The 24952-nt window shown below is 38.4% G+C and overlaps 1 protein-coding gene across 7 annotated transcripts in view; it reads left to right on the forward strand.

Moving 5' to 3' along the window:
* Positions 1-24952, forward strand: part of SGMS1 (sphingomyelin synthase 1) — a 280335-nt gene that overhangs the window by 225214 nt on the left and 30169 nt on the right. For all 7 annotated transcript variants that reach the window (XM_045569229.1, XM_045569232.1, XM_045569231.1 and 4 more), the window contains one exon: positions 14866-15718. In XM_045569229.1, coding sequence (XP_045425185.1) covers positions 15096-15718 — 623 coding nt within the window. In that variant the 5' untranslated portion in view covers positions 14866-15095. The remainder of the gene's footprint in view (positions 1-14865; positions 15719-24952) is intronic.

A 24952-nucleotide genomic window follows, 5' to 3' on the forward strand; every position in this document is an offset into this window, starting at 1 on the left:
CATTCATGATCCTGACCCAGTGTAGGCCTAGGCCAGTGTATGTGTTTGTGTCTTAATTTTTAACAAAACAGTTTAAAATGTAAAATAAATAAATAACTTTTTTTAAAATAGAAAAAAGCCTATAGAATAAGGATATAAAGAAAAATATTTTTGTACAGCTGTACAGTGTGTTTGTGTTTTAAAATTAATATTATTACAAAAGAGTAAAAAAGTTTTAAAAATTTAAAAATTTATAGAGTGAAAATGTTACAGTAAGCCAAGGTTCATTTATTATTGAAGAAAGAAAAATATTTTTTATAAATTTCATATAGTTTATATAGTGTTTCTAAAGTCTACAGCAGTGTACAGTAGTGTCCTGGGCCTTCACATTCATGCACCACTCACTGACTCATCCAGGGCAACGTCCAGTCCTGCAAGCTCCATTCATTCATGGTATGTGTCCTATATAGCTGTACCATTTTTTTTATCTTTTATACCATATATTTACTGTGTTTTTCTATATTTATGTATGTTTAAAGACACAAATACTTACCATTGTGTCTCACTTGTCTATAGTATTGAGTATGGTAACATGCTACATGGGTTTGTAGCCTAGGAACAACAGGCTGTACTATTCAGCCTAGGTGTGTTGCAAACTATACCATCTCAGTTTGTGGAAGTACACTCTGATGTTTGGACAGTGATAGCCTAACAACATGTTTCTCAGAGGGTATGCCCATCATTAAGCGACACATCACTGTAGATGGACTCATGACATGCTTCAGAGAGAGAATTGGCAGAACTTGGACCTTTGGTGACACTGGTTCTTTTTAATATGGCTCTTTTTCATCTTTGCCAACTCGATAGCTAAAGAATGGCATCTTGGCATTGTTTTAATTTTTTTCCCTTTTTTTTTTTAAACTGAGGAGATTGAACTATTTTTCCTCCATATTTGTTGGTGTTTATGGGGGAGTGTGTGTGTGTATGAGAGAGAGAGAGAGAGAGAGAGAGAGAGATTGGCCTATTTATAATTGTTTAAAGTCTTTTTCTTATCAGATTTTTAAGAGGTCTTTATATTTGCAATCTATAACAAACTTAAAAATATTTTGCCCTTTGTTGTCATTTATCTTTTAATTTATGGAGTATTTTTACTGTAAGTTTTTCATGGTTATTTATTTAAAGTTATGGTTTATACACTTGGTGTCAGATGTATGTTGATGTTGGACACTTTGTAATGCTTGTGAACTTGAGAGAATGCTTTTATATAAAACTCATTTTGAACTTTGGTTCTTCCAAAAAAGTGTAGCATACCACAGTGATATGTAATTAGCTCTTTTTAAGAGTAAAGAACTTATTTGACCTAATACAAAAGAGCCTAGGCTATGTTCAAGTCTTTTATCTACTTTTAAAATTGTTTTATCATGCTTTTTGTTAACTAATTTTACAATTTATGTAATTTTATGCAATTTCCTTATAGTTCAGTTGTCATCATTAACTGTAAAGTTCTAATTTTGTTGCATTAAGCTATAGTTATGGAAGCCAGCGAATAAAGCTTATTAAAATTTTGTATAAAGCAAGAATAAATATTTTCAGTGATGGTCTTAGGATTAGTCCTTCTAGCAAACTGTGTGCTCTTTAATTTTTAGATCTTTATACTTCTTTGAGGTCCTAGACATGGTCTTGTGAGATTGTAGGATAGCTCAGATATGCATGAAAAACTTGGAAATGGCCATGTTGTTAATTGTCAGATCACTAGATACACATTAAAATCATGTGGGTATAGAGGAGAGGGCATCAGCTGATGGCTTAGAAAACAGGGGTTCTAGTTCTTACAGTTCTATTACCTAATTGTGTCACTTGGGCCCAGGACATCTTTTGGAAGCTTATCTCCAGGAGCTTGAGAAGAGTGCTGAGATTAGGATGAAATTTCATAGACTCTATGCTGCCCTCTGGTGGTATTCCACCCGAGCCTAAAGCTACAGCTGTAGTCACTTTACAACATGATGCTGTGTTCCAGTGCTGACCTACTTCATGGGTAAGGATTGTCCCTTCTAGATAGCTGACCTTTGTGCTATTAACTAGCAGTCACTTGATAAAGAAGCTCAGTGAAGATGGGACCCAGAAGTTTGGGAAATCAGCAGACCCTAATTAGAATTAAGAAGTCACAGTCAGTGGTGAGTGGAGAGAAGGCAATAAATTGATGGATGGATATTCATTTTTATGAATCAGTGTAATTGCTGTCAGGAAAAAAAAAACAACCTTAATGCATTTGGGGGAAGGGGGAGAAAAAGGTAGAGCAGATCTACACTTGCTTTCCTTGAAATCTTTGATTCTTTTTTTTTTACTTCCAGGAGGCCAAGATAAGTAGGCAGGGAGAGCCATATATGGGCCAACAAAACATGCTGGGGACATGAACAGGGCCTTCATGGCAAGGGATGCCCAAAGGGTATACATTTAAGTGCCATCAATTTAGAATTTACCCCTCTGCAGGCTCTCTGATCTGAAAATACTTTGAACTTTTCTAGCTATCAGAATAAGTATAAGAAATTTATTTTGGAAGATAGACTTGAACTTGATTTCTCCTATCTGGGCCTGTGCATTGTTGTTAATTTTGAAACTTGGTGTTAGTTCCCAAGGTCATGTTCCTTAAATTAGGTTTTTTTACCTCAGTGAGTCAAATTTATTTTTATAAGTGTAGTCTGATAGACTTTTCTCAGTGAAATGGAAAACCTTTGGCTACCCAGCTAATGGGAATTTCTAATCCTCAATGGACTGCAAAAACTTACTTCAATATAGATAGGATTTTTAAAAACATTTTATATTAATCCAGAAGTTGTATTCTTTGCCTGCAGTCTGCTATCAGTGTGTTGCCAACACTAGGCAGTCTCCAATTTAAAAACCGAAAGTATTCTTTAAATTAGTTGCTTTTGATTATCTTTGTTAGGTATGGTGACTGGGTGACCCAGTCAGTCTTCCAAAGTTCATAGATTATTAGAAGTGGCCATGCTTCTGAGTAAAAGTAACCAGCACACATCTGACCAAGAGTTTCTAACTACTATGGGTAGCATTCTGGGAGAGAAGTAATTTAGAAACTGAAATACTAAATCTTATAGGACATTTTTATAGTGTATGGACAAAGGAAAAATGTTTAAAATCTGAACTGCCTTAGAAAATCTGGAGGAAATTTTTCGTGTATAAAAAACTATGTAAATTTTATAGTGGTATTATTCTCATACTTTCTGTACTATTAAAGAGGCACTATTGCCTATGACAAGGTTTTGATTGAAAGTACAATCAGAATTCTACTCTTAGTTATCACGAACACTGTCTTTGTGTTGTAAGTCTCCAGTGGCTCCTCTGGTTAGGGACAGAAATTGCAGTGAGGAAGGTCAGGGATGGAGACTGGAAGCTGGTTGGGGTGAGATGGAGGGAAACACAGCCAGGATGGTGAGAAGCAGGATGGGACTGGAGCATTCTTCAAGGTATTTTTATCCTTTTTCTCTTTAAAATAATTAATTAGTATGGAATAATAACAGAAAGGTATTTTTTTCAGTCATTGTTTTTGGATACTTGATGAACTCAGTCATTCTGGCATTCATGTCACCTTTAGTTCTAAGAAGTTTTCTTGAATGGTTTTTTACTATTCACATATTGAACTTCTAGATTACTTTTTTATTCTCTTCTTTCAGTTTTTCATCTTTCTTTTTGTTCTACATCTGAGATATTTTTCAATTTTATTTTCTCTTGTTTCTATTGAATTTTCCATATTTACCATGAATTTCTAGGAGGTCTATTTTTAAAATTCTCTGTCCTTTTTTGGTACCATCATGTTGTTGGATACCTTACCTCTGAGAATGTTAGTAATAGTTTTTCTTAATATTATCATTTGCCTACTTAGTCTGTTTCCTCCAAGTTCTTTTGTTTTGTGGGTTTTTGTTGTTGTTGTTGTTGTTTTGATCTCTGGCTTTTATATTTATTAGAGTGTTTCTTCAAATGTCTAGTGATTTTTTTTTTTTTTTTTTAGTTGTCCATTCATACTTTAAAATAGGCACCAATATAAAGCCTTTGGAAGCGCTTTGTATGAGAGGAACTTGTTTATATGGGTTTCAGTGCAAGGTGATCAGTGTCCTTCTGTCTTTTTTTCTTACAATTTTTGAGGTTTCCAGAAAAAAAAAATTGATCATTTACCTGGAAGTTATTCTGGATGCCTAATGAAGTAAAGGATGAGGGCAGATCCTACTTAATCTGTTTGCAATTTTTACTTAATCCCTTGTTTTTAGCATGGTACCCCTGCTTTTAACTGTGTTTGGTGCCCCCTGTACTAAAGGGTCTTCATTTCTCCTTTCCAGAGAACAAACTTCCTGTCTTCTCTGGTATTGGGGGAGGCATTTGCTCAGCTGTGCAAAGTGAGAATCCAGAGGTAACTTTTTCAATGGTCTTTCAACCAATCTATTTTTGGCTCCACTTTCACAGCCTTTTCCAAGGTACTTGATGCCACAAGTCCTCATACTTTTAAGGCTTCTGTTGTGTAGGTCAGACTGCTTCTTGTCTCTTTCCCCTTTGCTGGCTTAGGGCTCTGTTGTCTTGGGCCTGTAGGTTGGTCACCACTAATTCATCTGCTTCCCAATGTCCTAAACTGTGTTGCTGTTTTCCCGTCTGTTCTTCCGCTCTCTTCCCCTTTTCACTTTCTTATCCTTTTTTTTTTTTTTTTTTTTTAATCCCTCCACTATCATTTCAGAGGAGTTTTTGGAGGCAAAGAAGAGGAATGTGTATATTTAGTTAGGTATCTTTTTGAAATCTGGTTCATCTTTTAATTGACTGTATTCTATTTTCTATTCCTCTTTTTGCCCCCCAGAAGTAGATATGGGTGCTGGATTGTTTGAGATCTTTGAGGTTTGAAAAAACTCGTCAATTGTCTTTACATTTACATAGTCCGTATTTTTTCTGATTTCTCTTCCTCTTTTGACCTGCTCTTAATCTTTTCTCTCTCCCCTTCCTCCTGAGGTACCAGAGGGTCACAGAGGAGAGAATCTAGCATTACCCTGTATCATCTTTAAACACACCTTTTTCTTTTTTTAAAATCATATCTTGTTCTTTCATTATGGTTTCAGTTGTTTGTTTCATCTCTTTAGTATGCTCACTTCACAGTCTCTTTCAACCTGTTTTATTTTCTCAAATTTATGGTTTGGTAAACTTCCTGTTTGCTACACCTGTCAAATCTCCCTCATGGTGGATCATTTCTTTATGTGATGTATAATTTTCAATTATTTACTCATCTTCAGCAGAATTACTTTTTCCATGGGAATCCTATGAACCCTTGTTTGTTGAGGGGTCTCTAAGGAGCTATTTTGCATTTATTTCTCTTTTGTATTTACACTAATATCTTAGTTTGGTACTCTCACACCACACAGGTAGTACAAATCCGGACTCTGTATCATTGTGTGCCAATTTCATGGGTCCAGTTTTTCTGGTCTTGCAGTGATCCTTGCTTTTTTCGAGGTCTTAGTTCCAGCCCCTGCCCAGGCTGGGCTCTCAAGACCCTACCTAACCCCTAGATATGAGAGTCCAAGTCTGTGTCCCTGTGGGCTGTAAGTGTTAGCGTGTCTTTCCACTCTGGCTTTGAGATGATTATTCTTCTGATACATGGGAAGTTCCTTTTCCTTATTTTGAAACCGATTATGCTATTAAAATTTCAGCTGTTATATTTTAGGTAGATTTTTATACGCTTGATGTACAAAGAAGATACACATCACTGGGTCCGTGTTGTGGAACATAAGCCATCTCCTTTGCATTCTCATTTAGTCATATATTCAATAAATGTCTATTAAGTGTGCACTGTGTATTAGGCTCTAGAGATTGCAATGCAAATGTGACTGGGCTTTTGGAAGGTGGTAACCCTAAAAGAATGAGGGTGTAAGGTGGGAAGAATATTTCAGGCAGAAAGAACAAATTGTGAGGTATGCAATGACTGGTTTGTGAGGGAATCTACAGAACCACTCGAGTTATGAGTATAACACAGGCCCAGGGCTTGTCGGGGAAGGCTGAAAGGTCAGGGCAAAGAAATAGGCTGTGTGATGGAAGGCCTGTGGTGGAGCTAAGCCAGGGAGTCTGGACGTCATCCTGGGAGCTGTGAGAGCCACCAGAGGCCTTAAACATCAAGTGAGAAGATCAGACTATGCCCTGGAAAGGCCCATCTGAAAGCAGTATGCCAGGGGGTTGCAACTGAGACAGACTGGAGGCAGAAACTAAGGCAGAAGCAAACGGGGATAAGGAAAGGAGAACAGATTTGAGAGAATCTTCAAGGTAGGATCTCTGGGAATTTGTGGTGGACTAGATGTAGTGGATGAGAGAACAATGACGTTGCAAAGAGGCAATCCCCTGGGCCATGTTCACCCTGGATATTTTTTGTTTGGTTGGTTGGTTTTGCCATTTACAAAAATTGAACTCTAACTGCACTGTGTATGGATTGCCCTGTCCTGTTTGCCACAGTCCTTGCCATTTCATATTCTCTGCGACCCAGGTTGACTCTATGTGCCTGGTCCCTGAAGATATATGAAGTTGAGGGTGTGGTCAAATGACTTCCTTGGAAAGCCTTTTAAATTTACACTTGTTTATCTCCGGGGGTATGAAGAGAGACAGGTGAGGGTGAGCAAGGAGCCACGGCATGGAGGGTAGGGTGACTGCATTCCTCTCCTCTGATGCTGGCTCTGCCACCATCCCCAGCCTCCAGTTGCCACCCCCATGCCCATCCCAGTCCCTTGAGTGAACACTATTGGATTTTCTGCGGGAAAGGTAGCAAAAGGAGGAGGATCTAATCTTCTCCCACAGATGCTTTGAAAAGCTGTTTTTATGCACCTACTGAATTCCATGTCAGATTTCCAAACTTTCTTATAGCTTTATAGGAGTACAGGATTACTTTGACCTCATAGGTGAGTAAACTGAGACAGTTTAAGTAAGCTGGGCACTGCCAATATGCCCTAGAATACGGCATTGAAGTTTCTTAAAAACAGAGGATAGTAAATCATTGGCCCCATCCTTTTCCTAAACCATGTGAGTTTTTTTTTTTAACAGTCCTAATTTACTTTTATGATGGATACCGAAGTGCACGTAATATTTTTATTCCCAATAAATGAGCAGTAAATTAGAAGGATTTGGGCTCTCATTTTAAAGAAGAATGGGAAGAAAGGAAAGGAATGGAGGGGTTGTGTGATAGAAATGGAGAGCGTAGGTTAGCCTTTCCTAGGCTTCTTGGGCAGATGAAACCAGCACAGTGCACATCAGCTCAAGTGAGAGCTAATGGAATTTGGAAACATTGAGTGTGTCCTACATTCTTGAGTGCTGCTACAGTGAATCTGTGTCCACGCTCCACAGATTAACCAGACAAATATTAAAATAGCCCTGCTGGTTCATACTTAGGCAGTTAATCAGTTGAGTGGGAATAGATTATCTCTGGAGTTTCTGGTAATTGAGTGCTAAGAATAAATTCCCATGGGAAAACAATGGTGATTACTTATCAGTAGAGCTATGTAAATTTCCTTATTGTAAAGACAGCAGACGGAGTTTTCACATGGTCTTTTCTATTTTGCAGTAACCTAGGTAGATAGATATTGAAGAAAACCTAGGTGCTACAACAGTTGGAATTCTGATGGTTTGTTGTTGTTTTCTTCCTGGAATGATGGGAAATATCTGAGACTGGAATTTCCTTATGCAATTGGGTTTGAATTTCAGCTTCATCTTTATTGGTGGTTTGGCTCACATTCCTGAACCATTATGTTTTGGAAATATGAAGAATTTGGGAACTTAATTATACACAAAAGGCAAAGGTTCCAATTATTTAGGAAATCTGCAGGCTCATTTCATGTTTTTAAAGAAAACTAATGTAGTAAGCATTTATTTTTAATTTTACAGTGCAGTCTACATGTTTGAAAACATAGAATATGCTTGAAAGAAAAACAGCCCTTTTCCCCTTCTAAACATAAGTAATATGTTTATCAGAGAAATCAGAAAATACTGAAAAAATGAAGCAGAAGTTATTATAATTCTGTAACACAAAGGTAAGAATTATGAAGTTGATGTATACCGTCTAGACTTTTTTCCTGTGGATATTTGTAACATATGTGTTTACAAAAAATATATCATTATGTTTTGTAAACTGTTTATTCATATGACAAAACTATAAATATAAATATCACTGTAGATATAGAAATACAGATACAGTACAATTTTTAGTGGAAGCTTAGTATTCTGTTGTATAATGTATTTAATCAATTTCCACTATAGAATTTTTAGACTGTTTCTAATTTTTTTCTGTAATAAATGATTCTTTGGATTTTCTGATCACTAAATATTTACAAACATTCCATCATGAAGTAACTCAAATGAAGGCTCAGGAATTAGCTGATGTTGCTGGTGGAAGGACTCTCTGTGAAAGGAATAAAATAGTTTTCTGTGTCACACCTTTAGAGAACACCTAGCAACATGATTTATGATATGTAGTTGACATGGCTGGTTTCTTTGTCATTGTGTCATATCTATTTTGTCTACCAAATATTGTCTCTTCTAGAACATTGAAAGCTACTGTATTGGAATGGGTCATTCTGGGATAGGGGCCGTAGAAGGAGATGCTATCAATTGGGTACATTACCACAGGCAGCTGTTTAGAAGGAATACATTTCAGATATTGTGAAATCTAAGTTTATTAAATAAAGTGTGGAAGAGACCAGAAGATGTCATTAAATGAGGCTCTTCTACAGCCTAATGTCTAACGGCATAAGTGGACGAAAAGGCAAATATGTACACTTCAGCAGGCCCTTCTTCTCATATCTAAGCAAAGTAGGTCAGCACACACTTAGGTGAAGGGGCCCTTTCATAAGGGATGATTCTATTTGCTCGGAATTGGATTGTGGAATTGTGAGCACTGCAGGTAATAGCAATTTAAAATAAAGGACAATTTAAAGGTTAAGGTATCAAAAATAATCTTCTAAAATTTCCTCAACTGTAGATTGAAATAAATATGTAGGTCCTTCAGCTGAAACTATGTTCTCATTATCTAACCATTTTTGTTCTTCAAATATATACAATTTTATGAACTTTGCCTATTTAACTCAACCCTTCAAATACTAAATTAAAAAAATCTACAGCTTAGACTGGTTTGGAGAAAAGCATTCAGGAGCTATCCAAATTAGAGAAAAATTAAAAACCTATCTCATGAGTGTTTCAGTGGGCTGCATTGCCTTAAAAGGGCAATTAGGTTAGTATTGACTTTTATGGAAAGTTCTAGTCGATGTAAAGACCTTTATCTGAACTTGAAGCTTTTCCAAAAAGTCAGTCTGTTTCATAATAAACTAATATCAATTCTTGATTTGTATAGACATTTTCCCCCTTCTAAATACAAGTAATAAGTGCTTATCAGAGAAATTAGAAAATACTGAAAGCCCAGTTTGGAGTTATAAAATTTGAGCTAAGTGCTACATGCCCAGCAGATTTTGATCTTGCATTAACTTGGTTATAAGCTATTAAAGTAAAATCATGTATATACTCCACATTACTTTTGCTTTTGTTTTTAGAGATTTGACATGTGAAGCAGAAAGTGTAGTTCATCATATGTTATAAGACTAATTATGTATGTACTACTTCCTACTTTGATTTGTCATTGTCAGCATTTAGAAACATCTGAAACCCTATATGTTCCTGGTAGTCTTTTTGCTGACATGCCGGCTTGTTTGTTCAATCTTGGGTCCTTCATGTCTTTAAAAAGTCATAAGAATTCAATTCTTAATTTCATGGCACTTATTTAAAAAGTCTATTGAATCTTCAAGGAAAGAATAAATTACATTCAGTATAATGACTTCTTACATTTTTATGTATTGCTTTGGAAATCAAATGGAATGAGTTGGTGGACTGAGGTACTAGGATTGGAGTACAAGTCAGTGATAAAACATTGGATTTTCTGAGCAGTTGCTCCATGTCTAGTTGTATCGTGCATTTTGTAATATTCTAATTCTTAAACTTGTATCCAGTGTGTAATTCATATGGTAGATTTTTGATAATATAACACTGCCTTATTTTTAGACAATGTCAGGTAGCAAGATAATAGATTCTTTTTGAGTAAGGGCAAAAAAAAATTCAGAAATGATGTATTTAGTGATTTTGCTTAGTTAATGTTTTTCATTACCAAAATAATTACTTTAACTCATTTTTCTGTTTTAGCGACCTGCCTGGCTTTGATAATTAACTATAAATAGTTTATATGGTGTCATGGCATATTATCTGATGGCTTTTATAATATTAAAGACCAGAATATCTATTTTAAGAATTGGAGCCAAATTTAATTTAGCAGATTTATTTTTTACTAAGTTCAAATCAGATAGAAAATCCTACTGTGTTTAGAATCTATAATGAACATGTACTGTTGTTCTTGCCTTTTATCCTAATGTGTACCACTGTGTTTTAAAAAGATTTTTAAGACTATCTTTCATACATTATCAAATCAGTGAGGCCATTGAATATTTTGCAGAGAGAGAGAGAGAGAGAGCCCTGAAAAACATCCTGGGTCTCAATCTAGCCCCAAGGCCAACTTTTTGCTATACATGAGATTTTAGACCAATCGCAATCTCACAAAACTATTTATTTCCAAAAATTACAGATGAATGAGAGTTTAAGCATCTCTTCTGTCTCATGAATTTTGTGATATTTTGGGATAATGAATTTATATACATTTTTTACTCCTCTATTATTTCTTCCCAGTTCTGAGAAATAAGTCTAATAATTTGGGCTGTATGTTATTTTTTTTTTTTTTTAACATTCTCCCAATAATGGATTTCAGATAGCTTTTCCAGGTGATGGTGGTAGTTGTGTTCTGAGCCCAGGCTAACATACAGTCTTCTGGGCCTAGATGTGAAAACACTTTGCCTTTCCCTTCTCAAAAATACCACAATATATTCTAAATTGAATGTATGGGTCCCAGGGAAAGTAACTCTCACTTTTCCCTGTACAGGTGGGCTCTAGGGTCTCTGAGTAAGTCTCCACCTTTTAGCAGTGGCCTTTGAAACACTGAGTAGCTGTCTAGCAGTTCACTTTCATAGCAGTGAGCTTTTCCCCTTTTGTACGATTTCAGCATCAACTGCAGGAGAACATATGCCTACCATTATTTTCAAGCTTCAAAACTTGCTTGAAAAATAAAGATTTATTTCCTCACGAAATTTGGAAGGTTGGCTTTATTCATGTGTGTCAGAATGATGGGGTTTTAAAAATGTCATTTGGAAGTGGCAGCTTTGGTAAATATTTATGAAATGTCACCATAGGCCCAGTGGGGCATTAGAAAAGAAGTAGGATATTAAAAAAAGACCAGGGCATACTTCTTGGAGTAATTAATAGCTTGTATTCTTTTTACATGATTGGATCCTCACAGTAGTAGGAGCCTGTGTGGAGATATAGGTATGGTAGTTGTCAATTCCATTTTCCAGAGGAAACTGAGGCTTGGCAAGGTTAAAGGACTTTGTCAAGAAGGGAAGTAGCCAAGCTGGGTCTCAAACACAGGCTTGTCGACTCATGTGGCTAATGCTCTTTCTATATACCATGTAACACAAGACTGTTAAATTATATCGTGTGTCACAGGGATTCATGGTGTAAAGAAGTCAGGTAGAAATTCAAAGAATTTTGAAGTTGAGTGGCCAGGTAAGGCTTTGCAGAGAAGGACCTTAAAGACTAAGGGAAGTATCCGGACTTGTTGAAGAGGAGCAGTTGGACAATTCCAAGTTGTTGATGGGAATCACCTCTTAAGGAAGGAATGATTTTTTTGTCCTAGTTAATTAATGGAAGCCATTAATTTTTCTTGCCATCCCTTCAAGAGTTTTTCTGGCTCTCAGAAACTACCTGCTGGGCTTGCCTTTGCAAGATTAGTGTTCCTTCATTTAGGTGGATGCTTATATTAAATTGTCTTCTACCATTTGATTTTTTTTTTTCTGTTTTAAGGTTTATTATCTCTTAAGAGGAGATGATATGACTGTTCCTCCCATCAGAGAGAAGTGAAATAACACCTTGGCCTTGGTCTGGTCTCTGTGGTTCTGTGGGGGTTTCCCGTCCTGGCAGACTTCCTGGGTTGGGCAAGGGGGAAAATGCAGAACTTACGTGAATAGGCTGTGGTCAGGGGCCTGAACACTCCGTTGAAGACTTTTCTTTAGAGTTCTCATAACCACTTCTCAATGTTGAGGGTTCTGTTGGCTGTTGTTCTACTGCTGGGGAGGATTTGAGGAGAGGCCTTGGGTCTGAGGCCAAGGAGATCGCCTCTCCTGCACGACCTCTTGCCAGAACTCCCATTTGGCGTGTGTGTCTTCTCGACACTCTGGGCAGTACTGGTGGCAATTGAAATTCCTCTGCAGTGGTTTTTAAGTGGTCAGAGCTTCACTTTGGTTTTATATTTCTTTCTGGAGAATGCCTGTCTTTTTCTTCTTGCCCATCCAAATTGTTTTAAAGCAGTTTTCAATATCAGTGACATTTTTAGGAGATTTGTTTTCCATTAAACCAGCTACGTATTGCTAGGTCTAAGGAATATTTCTGAAGATATTGAGCAGGTATTGGTTGCGCACGTTCTGAGGTTGTAGTTTGTCCACACTCACTGGTGGGCTTTGGTGGGGGTGGTCTAGACAGACACTTAATCACGAGAGGGTGTGATACGGACGGTGCGGATGCTCAGAAGAGGGAATGCCCAGTTCTTTTGCAGGGTCTGGAATTTCTTTTAAAGCTATTATTGCCGTTTGATTGGTTATCATTTGGACTAGAAAACTGGGAATGGACCATCCTCATTCCCGAGACAGATTTTGGGGTTCAGTAGAGATGAATCCCGTGGAAAAAAGGGCAGGGAGTAGGACAGCCTTGATGAAGTCAATTTGAGAAATTCTGGTAGTAGTTTCTCTACTGGAAGACTTTCTTGAGCTTTTAACATCCTAGTTGTACTGCTGGCCCCAGGAAAGAAATTATAGTATGCAGTTCCTAGGCTTATTTGCCTACAGAGTTTGTTTTTTTTTTTAAAGCACAAAACATTTTATCAGATTATTATTCCATAGAAACATACTTAGGGAAATAGTATCATCAGTAATTTTCAGCTCTTAAACCTCCAGATCTGTGTAAGCTTTTTGCAATTAACATAACATTCATCATTTGAGGAAAAAAAAATAGCCCACTGGCAGCTCTTTTTCCTAGTGAGAGATAGTGGACAGTGGCTATTGGATATGATAGACAGTTTGAGAAGGGAAAATAAAAGGGATATGGACGCCAATAGAGACCCCTTTGAAAATCACTGCTTTTTGAGCTAGGTCATATTTTGTCAACTTTCATATCTGGTTTCTTAGTTAAGTACTGACAACAACCTTATGAAAGAAATACTTCATTGTCATTATCCCATTTTACAGGTGAGTAAGCTGAAGTTCACATAATGGGTTATGAATACATGGGCGATGCTGAGAGTTGGAACCGTGCTCTGCCTCCTGCCAAAGGCCATGCTTCATTAACTGTGATGCTTTTTTTTTAGTATTAGGTCTTTTAAGTTTTCTTTTTATTTTAAATGCTCATTATAAAAGTAATGTGCTTATTAAAGAAAAATAGATGAGAGAAAAACAAAATACCCCCAGAACTATCAAGTATAGCTTCAGTTAATATGTGATGTATTTCTTTCCAGTTGTTTTATGCAATGTTGTACAGGTTGAATATTCCTTATCCAAAATGATTGGGACCAAAAGTATTTCAGATTTCAGATACTTTTTTTCCCTGGATTTTGGAATATTTGCAGAATTCATCTGGTTGAGTACCCCTAATCCAAAAATCTGAAATCCTAAATGCTCTAATGACCATTTTCTTTGAGTGTCCTGTTGGCGTTCAAAAAGTTTTGGATGTTGGAGCATCTTGGATTTTGGATTTTTGGATTAGAGATGCTCTGCCTGTATTCATTAGCCACGATTGTGGTTATAATATATACATTATTTATATATATTTATATTTATACATAAATTTATAAAATTTTGAATCCTGCCTTCAAATCTTCCTTACACATATGCCTTTTGTTTATTGTCACATAGTTGGCCAAATAATAAATAAATATGCTGAACTAGGACTCAGAAACTTGTAACTCTTCTATACAGGTTGCAATTTGACTGTGGGAACGTTCCTTGACCTTTCTAAATCTCAGATTCTTCACTTACAAATGAAGGAATTTGATCAGATTCTTTATTTTCAAACTGTGGGGTTCCACAGAACCCCTGGGGACTGGGAATAGAAGGATCAGCAGTAGGCAGGAGCTTGGCCCTTCACTCCACCGGTGCTTCCACCAGGCAGCTGCATTTATAACTCTTTTATATATTTGGAGCTTAAGCACATTTGGAAAAAGGGCTTCACTGATTTTTTGGTACAAGGATATATAATTATTATACCAGGTGATCTTGAAGCTCAGCATTTCTATGATCGTCTATGCTATTAAGTTGCTGTGTATTATGTACATTTTTAAACATTCTTCACCAGATAGAATGGTAGATTAAAAGATTTGCCATATTCTTTCAAATTATCTTAGGAAGCCTGTAAGGACAAAGAGAATCACTGGTCTATGTTGAGCAATGTCCAAAGCACTGTTGAATTATTTCTTAGAAAAGGCACCATGGCAATCCTGTAAAACATGTCTCCTTCGATCTTATCCATTTTCAGATACAATGTCATGCTCTGTCATGGAAGACTAATAACCAGGAAATCAGTCATCCCTGTAACAAATACATGTTTGAAAACTGGAGCATTCACCAGTAACTGGTTTTCCATTTTCCTTGTGCATGTCAAGGCTTTGGTTTTTGAGGGAGTTGATCCGGAAATCCCAGTATCCTGATCTTTTCTCTCTTGCCTCCACAGAAGGAAGAGTCCCATTCAAAAATGAGGTGAGTTAATGCTCGGGCACTCAGGAACCTTGGAGAGCTACATGAGGTGTTTAAAAACTTCCTTGACCATCTTGCCAAACAAGTCTCTGCTCATGAGGCCCGACAGGATGAGTGAGCCCAGGCGAGACGGCGTCCTGCCCTGTAGGAACGGTGACTGCTGACCTGCTGAGAGCGAGCTCGGCCTGCCTGCTGTCTGCCAGTACCATGAAGGAAGTGGTGTATTGGTCACCCAAGAAGGTGGCAGACTGGCTGCTGGAGAATGCTATGCCAGAATACTGTGAGCCTCTGGAACATTTCACAGGCCGGGATTTGATCAACCTGACCCAAGAAGATTTCAAAAAACCCCCCTTGTGCAGAGTCTCCTCTGACAACGGGCAGCGGCTCCTGGACATGATAGAGACCCTGAAAATGGAACACCACATGGAAGCACACAAGAACGGCCATGCCAACGGGCACCTCAGCATCGGCGTAGACGTCCCCACACCCGACGGCAGCTTCAGCATCAAGGTGAAACCCAACGGAATGCCAAACGGATATAGGAAGGAGATGATAAAGATCCCCATGCCAGAGCCAGAGCGCTCCCAATACCCCATGGAGTGGGGCAAGACTTTTCTGGCCTTTCTTTATGCACTTTCCTGTTTTGTTCTCACCACAGTGATGATCTCGGTCGTCCATGAACGAGTACCTCCTAAGGAGGTGCAGCCTCCACTACCGGACACGTTTTTTGACCATTTTAACCGGGTGCAGTGGGCCTTTTCTATTTGTGAAATTAACGGCATGATCCTTGTAGGACTCTGGTTAATTCAGTGGCTGCTCTTAAAATACAAGTAAGTAAAGTAAAAGCTCTATGATTCAACGATGGTGGGGTTTGCACTCCCGACATCTAATTATTATTTAGAAATGAGATTTATCAAGTAGTTGGAATCAACACATACTAATTCCTTTTTTTTTTTTTTCTTTTTTAACCACATGCCCTATTGAACTAACTCACTTTCTGGCAGCTTTAAGCAAATGCTGTGTTTGTTGCTTGTTTTGCACAAGATTCATGTAGAATGATGACTGGGATGGAATGTTAGAGATGGTGTTCTGTTTTCACTTAACAAGAAGAAAAATCCTCAGATGTCTTCAGAGTGCAGGCTATTGAACAACAGATAAACCACCTAGTTTTGGTTGGTTAATTAACCCATTAAATAAACTATTGACACTAGGCCTCTAAGCACTGTGAATTGCTGTGTAGTGTTTCCCACACACAGTCAGACATCTGGAACCCCGGCAATATGGATTTAAAGATGTTTCACACATAAAATTCTGAATGGCTGGGGTTGTAGAGAAAAGGATACTCTCAGGGTAGGTGGGACTCAGATGGGCCTGAATGAATTCCCACCTTCTAGTGTGTGGCACTTAAAGCAGTATGCAGCTATCCCATTCGAGTTTCCTAGGGTTTTAAGTAGGCATTTCCCATTTAGTTTCAGGTGGATCCAAAGTGGCTTTCACATCCCAAGCCCTAAACTCAGCACAGAACCCCTCAGGCAGGCTGTGTACTTGGGTCACCCACAGCCAATAAACACCTACATTGCCCTTCATTGGTGTCTGATTTTCCCTTTCTTGGACCATCTTTATGGCTTCCACGCATTGGGGTTGGAGGAGGGTTGGTTACGGAGCTGAGTTTCTCGCTGATGGACTGTGTTTCATGACCCACAGCATGGTTGAATGTTAAGGAAATCATCTTAAATCAAGAAAACAGATGCAGACTGAGAGTTCATGCTGAACTTTCTTGGACAGCAAACGATGAGTTTTTTCCTGTTATGTTTTATGAGAACTGTGTTTTTTTAACCTTATACATTATTATCTGCAAATGGAAATAAAAGCAGTTCCTGACTCTTTTACAGGGAAGGACTGTCTTAACTTGTGTAAAGGAAGTAATTTAACTGGGCAGTGTTTATTTAGGGCTGGTTTGACAATCCTATAGTTGAAGCGAACTTTGAAATAGAATTGATGGTCTGGGCTGCATTTGATTTGGTGAAGGACCTTTTTTGTTGCTTTAGTTTTAAGAGGCTAAGTAGACAGGAATAGGCTTTATAAATATGAGATGCTCAAAATTTATTAAATATTTTCATTCTTTTGGCTGCCGAACTTCAGTCCTACTTTTGATCTTTTTTTTTTTTTTTTTTTTGAGACAGAGTCTCACTCTGTTGCCCTGGCTAGAGTGCAGTGACATCATCATAGCTCACTTCAAACTCAAACTTTTGGGCTCAAGCAGTCCTCCTGCCTCAGCCTCCTAAGCAACTGGGACTACAGGTGCATGCCACCATGCCTGGCTAATTTTTCTATTTTTTTTTTTTTTGGTAGAGACAGGGTCTCGTTCTTGCTCAGGCTGGTGTTGAATTCCTGAGCTCAAGCAGTTCTTCCACCTCAGCCTCCCAAAGTGCTAGGATTGCAGGCATGAGACACCATTCCTGGCCTTTTTGACTTTTAAACTTTTTTTCCCTAAAAACTTATTGGAAAAAAATGCTAGTACTTTACCTTTACAAAGCAAGGTCAGCTCAAATTTTGCTTCTTGGGTTTTTCCTGTTTGTTGTTTTGTTTCTACGAGTTTTCTGGTTTTTCATCAAAATTTTTACATGCAAGCAAATAATTTACTACCCCAGAATATAATTTTGAGTAAGTCATAACATGGATAAGTCCAAATCTTTCACAGAACTGATGCTTTTAAGTAATTTTATTCTTGTTCTAAGAAATTGTCCTAACTATAGGACTAATTTCTTTAATGTTTATTATTTTGTATGTTTTTCCTAGAAAGGAATTTTCCTCAAATCTGTTTATCTTTAAGCTTTCTAATTTTGTGTTTTCCTGGTACTTATTTCCAATACTATAGTCATTTATACATTTAAATTATTCAACAGCAGTAAAATTGTTGATTTGTGTCTTGGACAAAATTAACCCAATATTAGCATGCAGGCAGCCATGACCCTAACATGCTGGTGTGGGCGAATCCCAAAATCTTAGGAGCCTTGTTTTTATCACAGATAAAACAAGGGCCTCTCAGTCTGGGTTATTTCTGTTGTCCTATACAACTGTGTTTTATTTGATTCTAACATTATTGGATAAACTAATTATGTTTGAATTTTATTAGCTTCAGTGTTTTTATCCGGAATGCATCCAACTAAGGATTCTTTAAAGTCCTCTCTGGTTTCCAACTCTGGCGGATAGGAATGTGAGAAATGGAAGGAGACTGTTGTCTGATAACCCTAAGCATCTTCCTACCCTGTTGCTCTATTGGGTACATCCCTGGCTTCCCATCGCTCTCCTTGTGACCTCTCGTCAGTGTCTGTGGCCTACCAGGCATGTAAGAGGTAGGAAGAAGGATACAGATGACATGTCAGGCAGTGAGTGTGGATGAACTACCTTTCCCCTGGCTCTCATAAAGAAGAGAAAATCTTTCGTAGTGTCAGAGAGACCCCTTATTTCTAGTTAATTGGTTATTGCGGTGTAGTCATTGTATTTATGTGGTATTTTGGAGAAATGGATCCTTATGGTTATGGGATATTCTGTTTAACAGAGAGTTAAACTCTCCCTCTTTCTGTGTTTGTCTCTTCTGTGTCTTGACCTTTCTACAACTTCCATAGGAGCTTTGCCACTAAGGATCCCATTTTACATAGCTCCTCAGAATTAAGCCTGTTTGGATAGTAATTTCCAGTGGGGCATTTTACTTTGATTTTAAGAGGCCTGGAGCCCTTTAAAAAAAGATCAGCCAATCCCTTCTCACTTTAGCCTCTTCCACTTTTTAGAGAAGAACCAGGGGATGGAACCGTAGAGGATGACTTACTGAGAAATGAGATCACTGGAATTTGGCCAGCATCCCCTAACAGCAAATCCTTTAACCAGTGTTTGAGGTGCTGGAAAACCTTGATGCTGAATTTGTGAAATTGTGACATTTGGTTTTATCCCTATGTTGTATATAATTGTCCTTTACTGTCAAACATAGGTTTTGATTTTTTTGTACTTTAATTTTTCCCCTCCTTTCATTCTTAACTTTTCCCCCTCATGCCTGTATGTATATGTTTATGTATACATATATCCACATGGGATTTCCATGACATTATCAAGTGGAAAGCAACAATAATGCCTGTCCTTGAGAACTTTTTTTGGTTTTTAAAATTGTAAATAATGTTGTCTCCCCATTTAGAATTGGACTTTCAAGCCACTGACTAGGAAAAATCCCTGGGAAATCTCTGCATTTGTGTCAGACTTCACTGCAAAACAGGTATCCCTTGTTTTAAGAAAGCATGATAAAGAATATATTAAACTTACAGATTCTATAAAGCCTGAAGACTTAAGGACTATTCGTGCATGGCTAAATCATGGCTAACACAGTGGTACCTATGTGTGATACGTGTGGCTCAGCTGTATTGGGACATTATAAATGCCTGACAGAGAAAGCCAAGGGAGAGGACTGTAGAGTTTCCAAGTCACCAGAGAAAGAAATCATTATGACTTGGTATAATGATCATAGGTACCTCAGACTCAGTTTATCTAAAACTGGATTTATCTTTTTTGTCCGACTTGTTCTTCCTCTTGTCTGGCCGGTATCATTTCCTAGAAACCTAGAACTCCTCAGTTCCTTTCATCCAGAAAGTCACTAAGTTCTGTCAGTTCTAATTTTAAATTAGATACATCTCCTCTTCGCCTTCCTATTTAGTGCTCCGTAGCGAGTACGCACATGGTGAAACAACTCATTAGCTTAAGGTTCTTGATAATGCAGTCCCAGCCTGACCTGCCTTGTCTCTAGCTACTGCACAGTTTTCCTCAAACACTTTAAGCTCATCTCACACTACATTCTATTATTTGTGTATGTGTCTCTTTTGATTTTTAAGTTCCTCAAGGGAAAAAACTAGATCCTATTCATCTTTATATCCCAGTGCCTGGCACAGAGTCTGGCATATAGAAAGTGCTCATTTAAAATTCATTTATTCATTCATTCATATTTATTGAGCAGCCTACTAAGTGCCAGGTACTTACAAACCCTGGGGATGCTGCAATGAGCAGAGGACCCCGATGCTCTCATGAAGCCTATATTTGGCCAGATTAAGGCAGGCGGTAAACAAATGAATATATGTCAGCTAGTACGAGGGAAATGGAGAAAAATAAAGCAGTATAAAGGGGTAGCAAATGTTGCAGTTAGTGGGGAGGGGTGATATTTTACATGGAATGATTGGAGAAGGCCTCTGATGAGATGACCGTTGAGGAGACGCCTGAGTCAAATAAGAGAGATTCATGCAGGTGTTTGGGGGAGAGCAGTCCAGGCAGGGGAACAGCAAGTGCAGAGTTTTGAGGCTTAATTGAGGAACAGTCAAGGGCCTGGATAGCCGAATGAGTTGGGGAGAGCCCTGATACAGGAGGTCAGTGAGGTCTGGGCCGTGGATAAAGAGTTTGGGTTTTATTCCCAGTGTGGTATTAAGTCATTAGGGGAGAATAGAAAGAACAGACTGGAATTTTAAAACAATGGCCATGGCTGCAGTGTAGAGACTTAGGGAAGCAGAAGTTGAAGCAAGGGGCCTGGTTAGGACACCATTGCAGTAGTCCAGGGAGAAGGTGATCATGACTTAAACTCAGGTCACATTTGTGCAATGAATAAATTTTGTGCTGAGTCTAGGAGGAAGGGCTGATCTCTTTCTAGAAGCTGTGGCTTCTATTACATTCGGAGCTGCTTGTCTTTCATAGCTACAGGGCTGGCTTCTGTTGCCGTATCTTTCTCATACAAGGTTTTCGGGTCTCTCTGTGAATCCCTGATTTGTATATGGAATCTAATGGAGAGGTAACAGTAATTTGAGGGAATCGTACAAATTTGCTTAACTGTATTTTACTTCAGGGCAAAGTCAAGTCACGTGTATATCCTGATATGTGTTTTCTACCATAGCTGCTTTTGGATCAGACATTTACCTAAAAGTAGTTTAAGTCAGTTTGGTGGGGAAGGGGCGGATTGTATAAATGTGAAATAAATGTTGCAGGGTATATTGGTCCACTGGTGGTGAAAAGATTTGAAGAAAAAAGAAAAGAGCCATTGGACAGTTGGGATGTGGGATGGAATTGAGAGAGCTTAGTGGTAGATACATTTGGGGGATGGGATAGAACATTCTGGCATAAACAGTTGCATAGATTTATGGAGAGACTGGTGAGATAGAAATGGTCACTGACTACGTTCTTTGAAAATTGATCCCATGCCAAAAGGGAAGGAACTAGAGAAGCAAAGTGATGGCAGCAGATCTTGCTTAGGACCTGCCATGACGTCTCTGTTTAGAACTGTTTCTAGGAGCTTTGATGATCCTGCAGGAAGGAATAGATACAGTTTTCCAGTGTGGCTTTTCTGGGATTATGCTCTGAGATACCGGGATGGATTTTTAGATGTTTACCAGTATTCCATATTTTATGTTCTGAGATCACTTTGGGAAAGACTTATTTTATGTTTTAACCTTTGATATAAAGCCTGTGGTTTTGGCGACCTTAATTATTAGGTGGGTATCGGCCAACATAAGAAAGTTTATAGCATTTCTCTTCTGTGAATGGAATCTAATTTCCAAGGATACAACCTTTGTGCTGTTTGGCAACTGCGCTGTCAGATGCTAATTTGATCGGTTTTAGTTTGTATTTTATTCAATCGATTAGACTGTCCACTGACATCTTTCATTTTACCCTATTTTAATTCCATCAGTGTTTCTTTGCACATTAAGTTGATTGGATCAAAATACTTACTCTTTCCTCTCCTATTCCCCAAGTATTTTATGACCACAGATACTGTCAACATTTTTTCCATTGTTTTTATGTCTTTGATGGTTGTGATTAAGTAAAGTTCTTAAAAGTGCTTAATATAGAGCATTTGATAGGAATCAAGTCTCCCTTGGGTTACTATTCAATAGAAATTTATTTTCTAAGTTCCAGAAGAGCCTTTTCTTAAGGTCATTTCATTTTATTATAAATTAGCCTTATGCTGTAGACCACAAGGGTAGTCTCTGCTGGAACTTCAGAACATCTTTACGTTCATTATTTACCAACAATGTGTGCTAGGGATACAGCAGCTTGCAAAACAGTTGCATAGGGGTTATATTCTGGGGAATGTTTGGTCTCACAGTGACGTCTCAGTTTTTGAAAGTGTTTTGTCCAGACTCCATTCATGTATAAAACTCATAAAGACAGAATTCTCTCATGTTACTGCAGGTTTTTTTGTCAGCTCTCCCATTATTTAATTGGCTGATAAGTTGTTATATTCCTCTCCAGCGATTAAGCAAGATAAGAGTTCAGGGATTGTCTCTTTCCCTCTTTTCTCTTCCCCTTGCACATGTAGTTGCATCAATTATGTGCTTACTCAGAGTCTGTTTTATTCTGTTTTTCTTCTTCATCCATATTGTCAAAAATCATTATCACCCTATTCAAGAGGCAGATTCCAAACCAGATGACGTCTGAGTAACAAGAATTTTGTATGTGCATTGTGTCATTGATTCAATCAAACCTTAAAATAACTAGTTTTATTCTTCTCTCTCAGTAACAATAACTGAGGCGCGGAGAAGCTATTGACTTGCCCAGCATCCCACAATGGCATGTTTTGGGGATTGAAGGCTCTTCAGTATAAATCCAGTCTAGAAATTTCCCAGGCACCTGTCCTCTGGAAATACATTTTCTTAGCAGATATAGTGGCATAGATTCCACGTGCATAGGACAGGTAGAATAAAAACAGATCAGGTCAGTTTTTAATAATAAGGTTTGTGTGTTATGTTCCATCTGGGAGACGTGTGTATGTGCCCCAGGATGGTCCTGCCAACCCTGATAGTTGTCACGTCTTGCTTCTCCCCTGTAGGTTGTGGGAAATGTACTTAGCTCTGTCCTTGCTGACTGCTGTCCTGGGCCGTCCAAGGTGTGGCGTGGGCCCCACTCACCACCAGCCTGGGACGTTCCCTTTGCCACCAACGTCAATCAGTTTCTCCACTGAAGCCCGCTGACCCGGGGTGCCCCACCTAATTCTTTTTCTTTTTGTTTCTAGCACCTTTTCTCTCCTCCCTGTGATTCCAACCTATAATCTATCTAGGCTCAGAGCCTGGGGCTCAGATCCTGTTGTTTTTTCTTTGCTGGGAACCTTCCCTGTCCCCTTCTCTTACCAGATCACCTGAACCTTGTAGCCTTTTGCAGGCCTCTACTTTGCTTCCTTTTTCCTCCTCTTGTTTTTTCTTCCACCCCACGTCTGGTCAGTCTGTAAATCTTCCCACCATCTCTGTTGCTGCCATAAGTCTAACCACTGTCATCTCTTACCGGGGTTAACCTGCTTTTGCTTCTGTTAAGTTTGTGGTCCCAACCCCTGGGATGTGGACTGGTAGCGCTCCCATGGCCTGTTAGAAACCGGGCTGCATAGGTGAGCAGTGGGTGAGCAGCAAAGCTCCATCTGTATTTACAGTCGCTCTCCATTGCTGGTATTGCTCCATAAGCTCCGACTCCTGTCAGATCAGTGTTGGCATTAGGTTCTCATAGGAGCAGTAACCCTACTGCAAACTGTACATGCGAGGGATCTAGGCTGTGCGCCCCTTATGAGAATCTAATGCCTGATCTGAGGCAGAGCTGAGCCGGTGGAGCTAGCGCTGGAGAACGGCTGCAAATACAGATTATCATGAGCAGAGAGGTTTGACTCTACAATAAATGTAATGTGTTTGAATCATCCTGAAACCATCCTGCTGTACCCTCCTTCCAGAAAAATTGTCTTCCATGAAACCGGTCCCTGGTGCCAAAAGGGTTGGGGACCACTGCATTGAGTGATTTGTCCCCTTGACGGAGTGAGTCAGCATATATCACTCTTCTCCCGCCTCACAGAGTGGCAAAGCCAGTGTCTTCGTGGTGATCAAGGAGGTCCTCGCGGACCTCATTGCCACATGCACCCTGCTCCCTGACCCCCTTGATTGTTGACAAACAGCAGCACACCCTAGCTTCTGTACTCTTCTCCCGCAGATATCCTCATGGTTGACCCTCATGCACAGGTAGACCTGCTCTGACCAGCTGAAATTGTCACCTCCCTTCTCCCAGTGACACTCTCCCTTACTTTTACCCTTTAGTACTTATCCAACATGCTCTATATTTTACTTATTTACTTGTTTTTTTCTGCCTCTTCTACTAGAACATAAGCACCACGAGGCAGGCTTTTTGTCTATTCTGTTCACTACTGTATTCCCCATACTTAAAACAATGCCTAGCACATATATATTTGTTATGTGAATGAATAAATAATAATAGTAGCTGCTAACATTTATTAAGTGTTACACTATGCTAGTTCCTGTGCTTAGAATTCAATGTTAGCCACTGCCAGTGATGTATTTGTTTACTATATTTTTGGAAACCATCTATAAAATGACAGTGTTTTACTTTTAAGGGTAATCCATTAGCCCAAAAGCAAATATTAATTGTTCAGTTCTGCTAGCTGTGACTGAACAAGCCCCTAAGAATGTGATTCAGGGTGGGTAAGTTTTGATGAAGGGAAGGAATGAGGAGAGACCTGGGTGTGTTTGTGTGTGTCTATATATAGAGAGAAGAGACACACACACACACACATTTGTACTATATATATAGTTGTGTTCTGTGTATGTATACACTCATATAGTTACATCACACATATATGTACATGTATATATATATTATTTCTGTTAATAGCCTAAAATACCAACAAAGAAATGTAACTCCTTTTGTTTACGCAGTTTTATATAGCAGTTTCTGGAGGATTCTTGATTTTAATTCTTTATAACTATCCCAAGTAGATTGTATTGATGTTTTCTTTCACATTTTAAAAGGGGAACATTTTTCCTTTACTTTCTGTTATAATCTGTGTTTAAATCAGGAAATGATATTTTTTTAAAAAGCAGGTGGAACAGGAGCAGTTTTATAATGTGATCTCTTCTTTGTAAATTCCCCAAACAAGTAGGGATCATTTCCTAAACTTAACTATTGCATTATCTTCCAGGTTTTTTACACAGGGCTTAGAAAAAGAAAAAAAATTTTTTTAACTTGAAAATTTCACTAGTGAGAAGAATAGC

Source organism: Lemur catta, chromosome 14 (genome assembly GCF_020740605.2).
Source record: "Lemur catta isolate mLemCat1 chromosome 14, mLemCat1.pri, whole genome shotgun sequence".
Lineage (NCBI taxonomy): Eukaryota > Metazoa > Chordata > Mammalia > Primates > Lemuridae > Lemur > Lemur catta.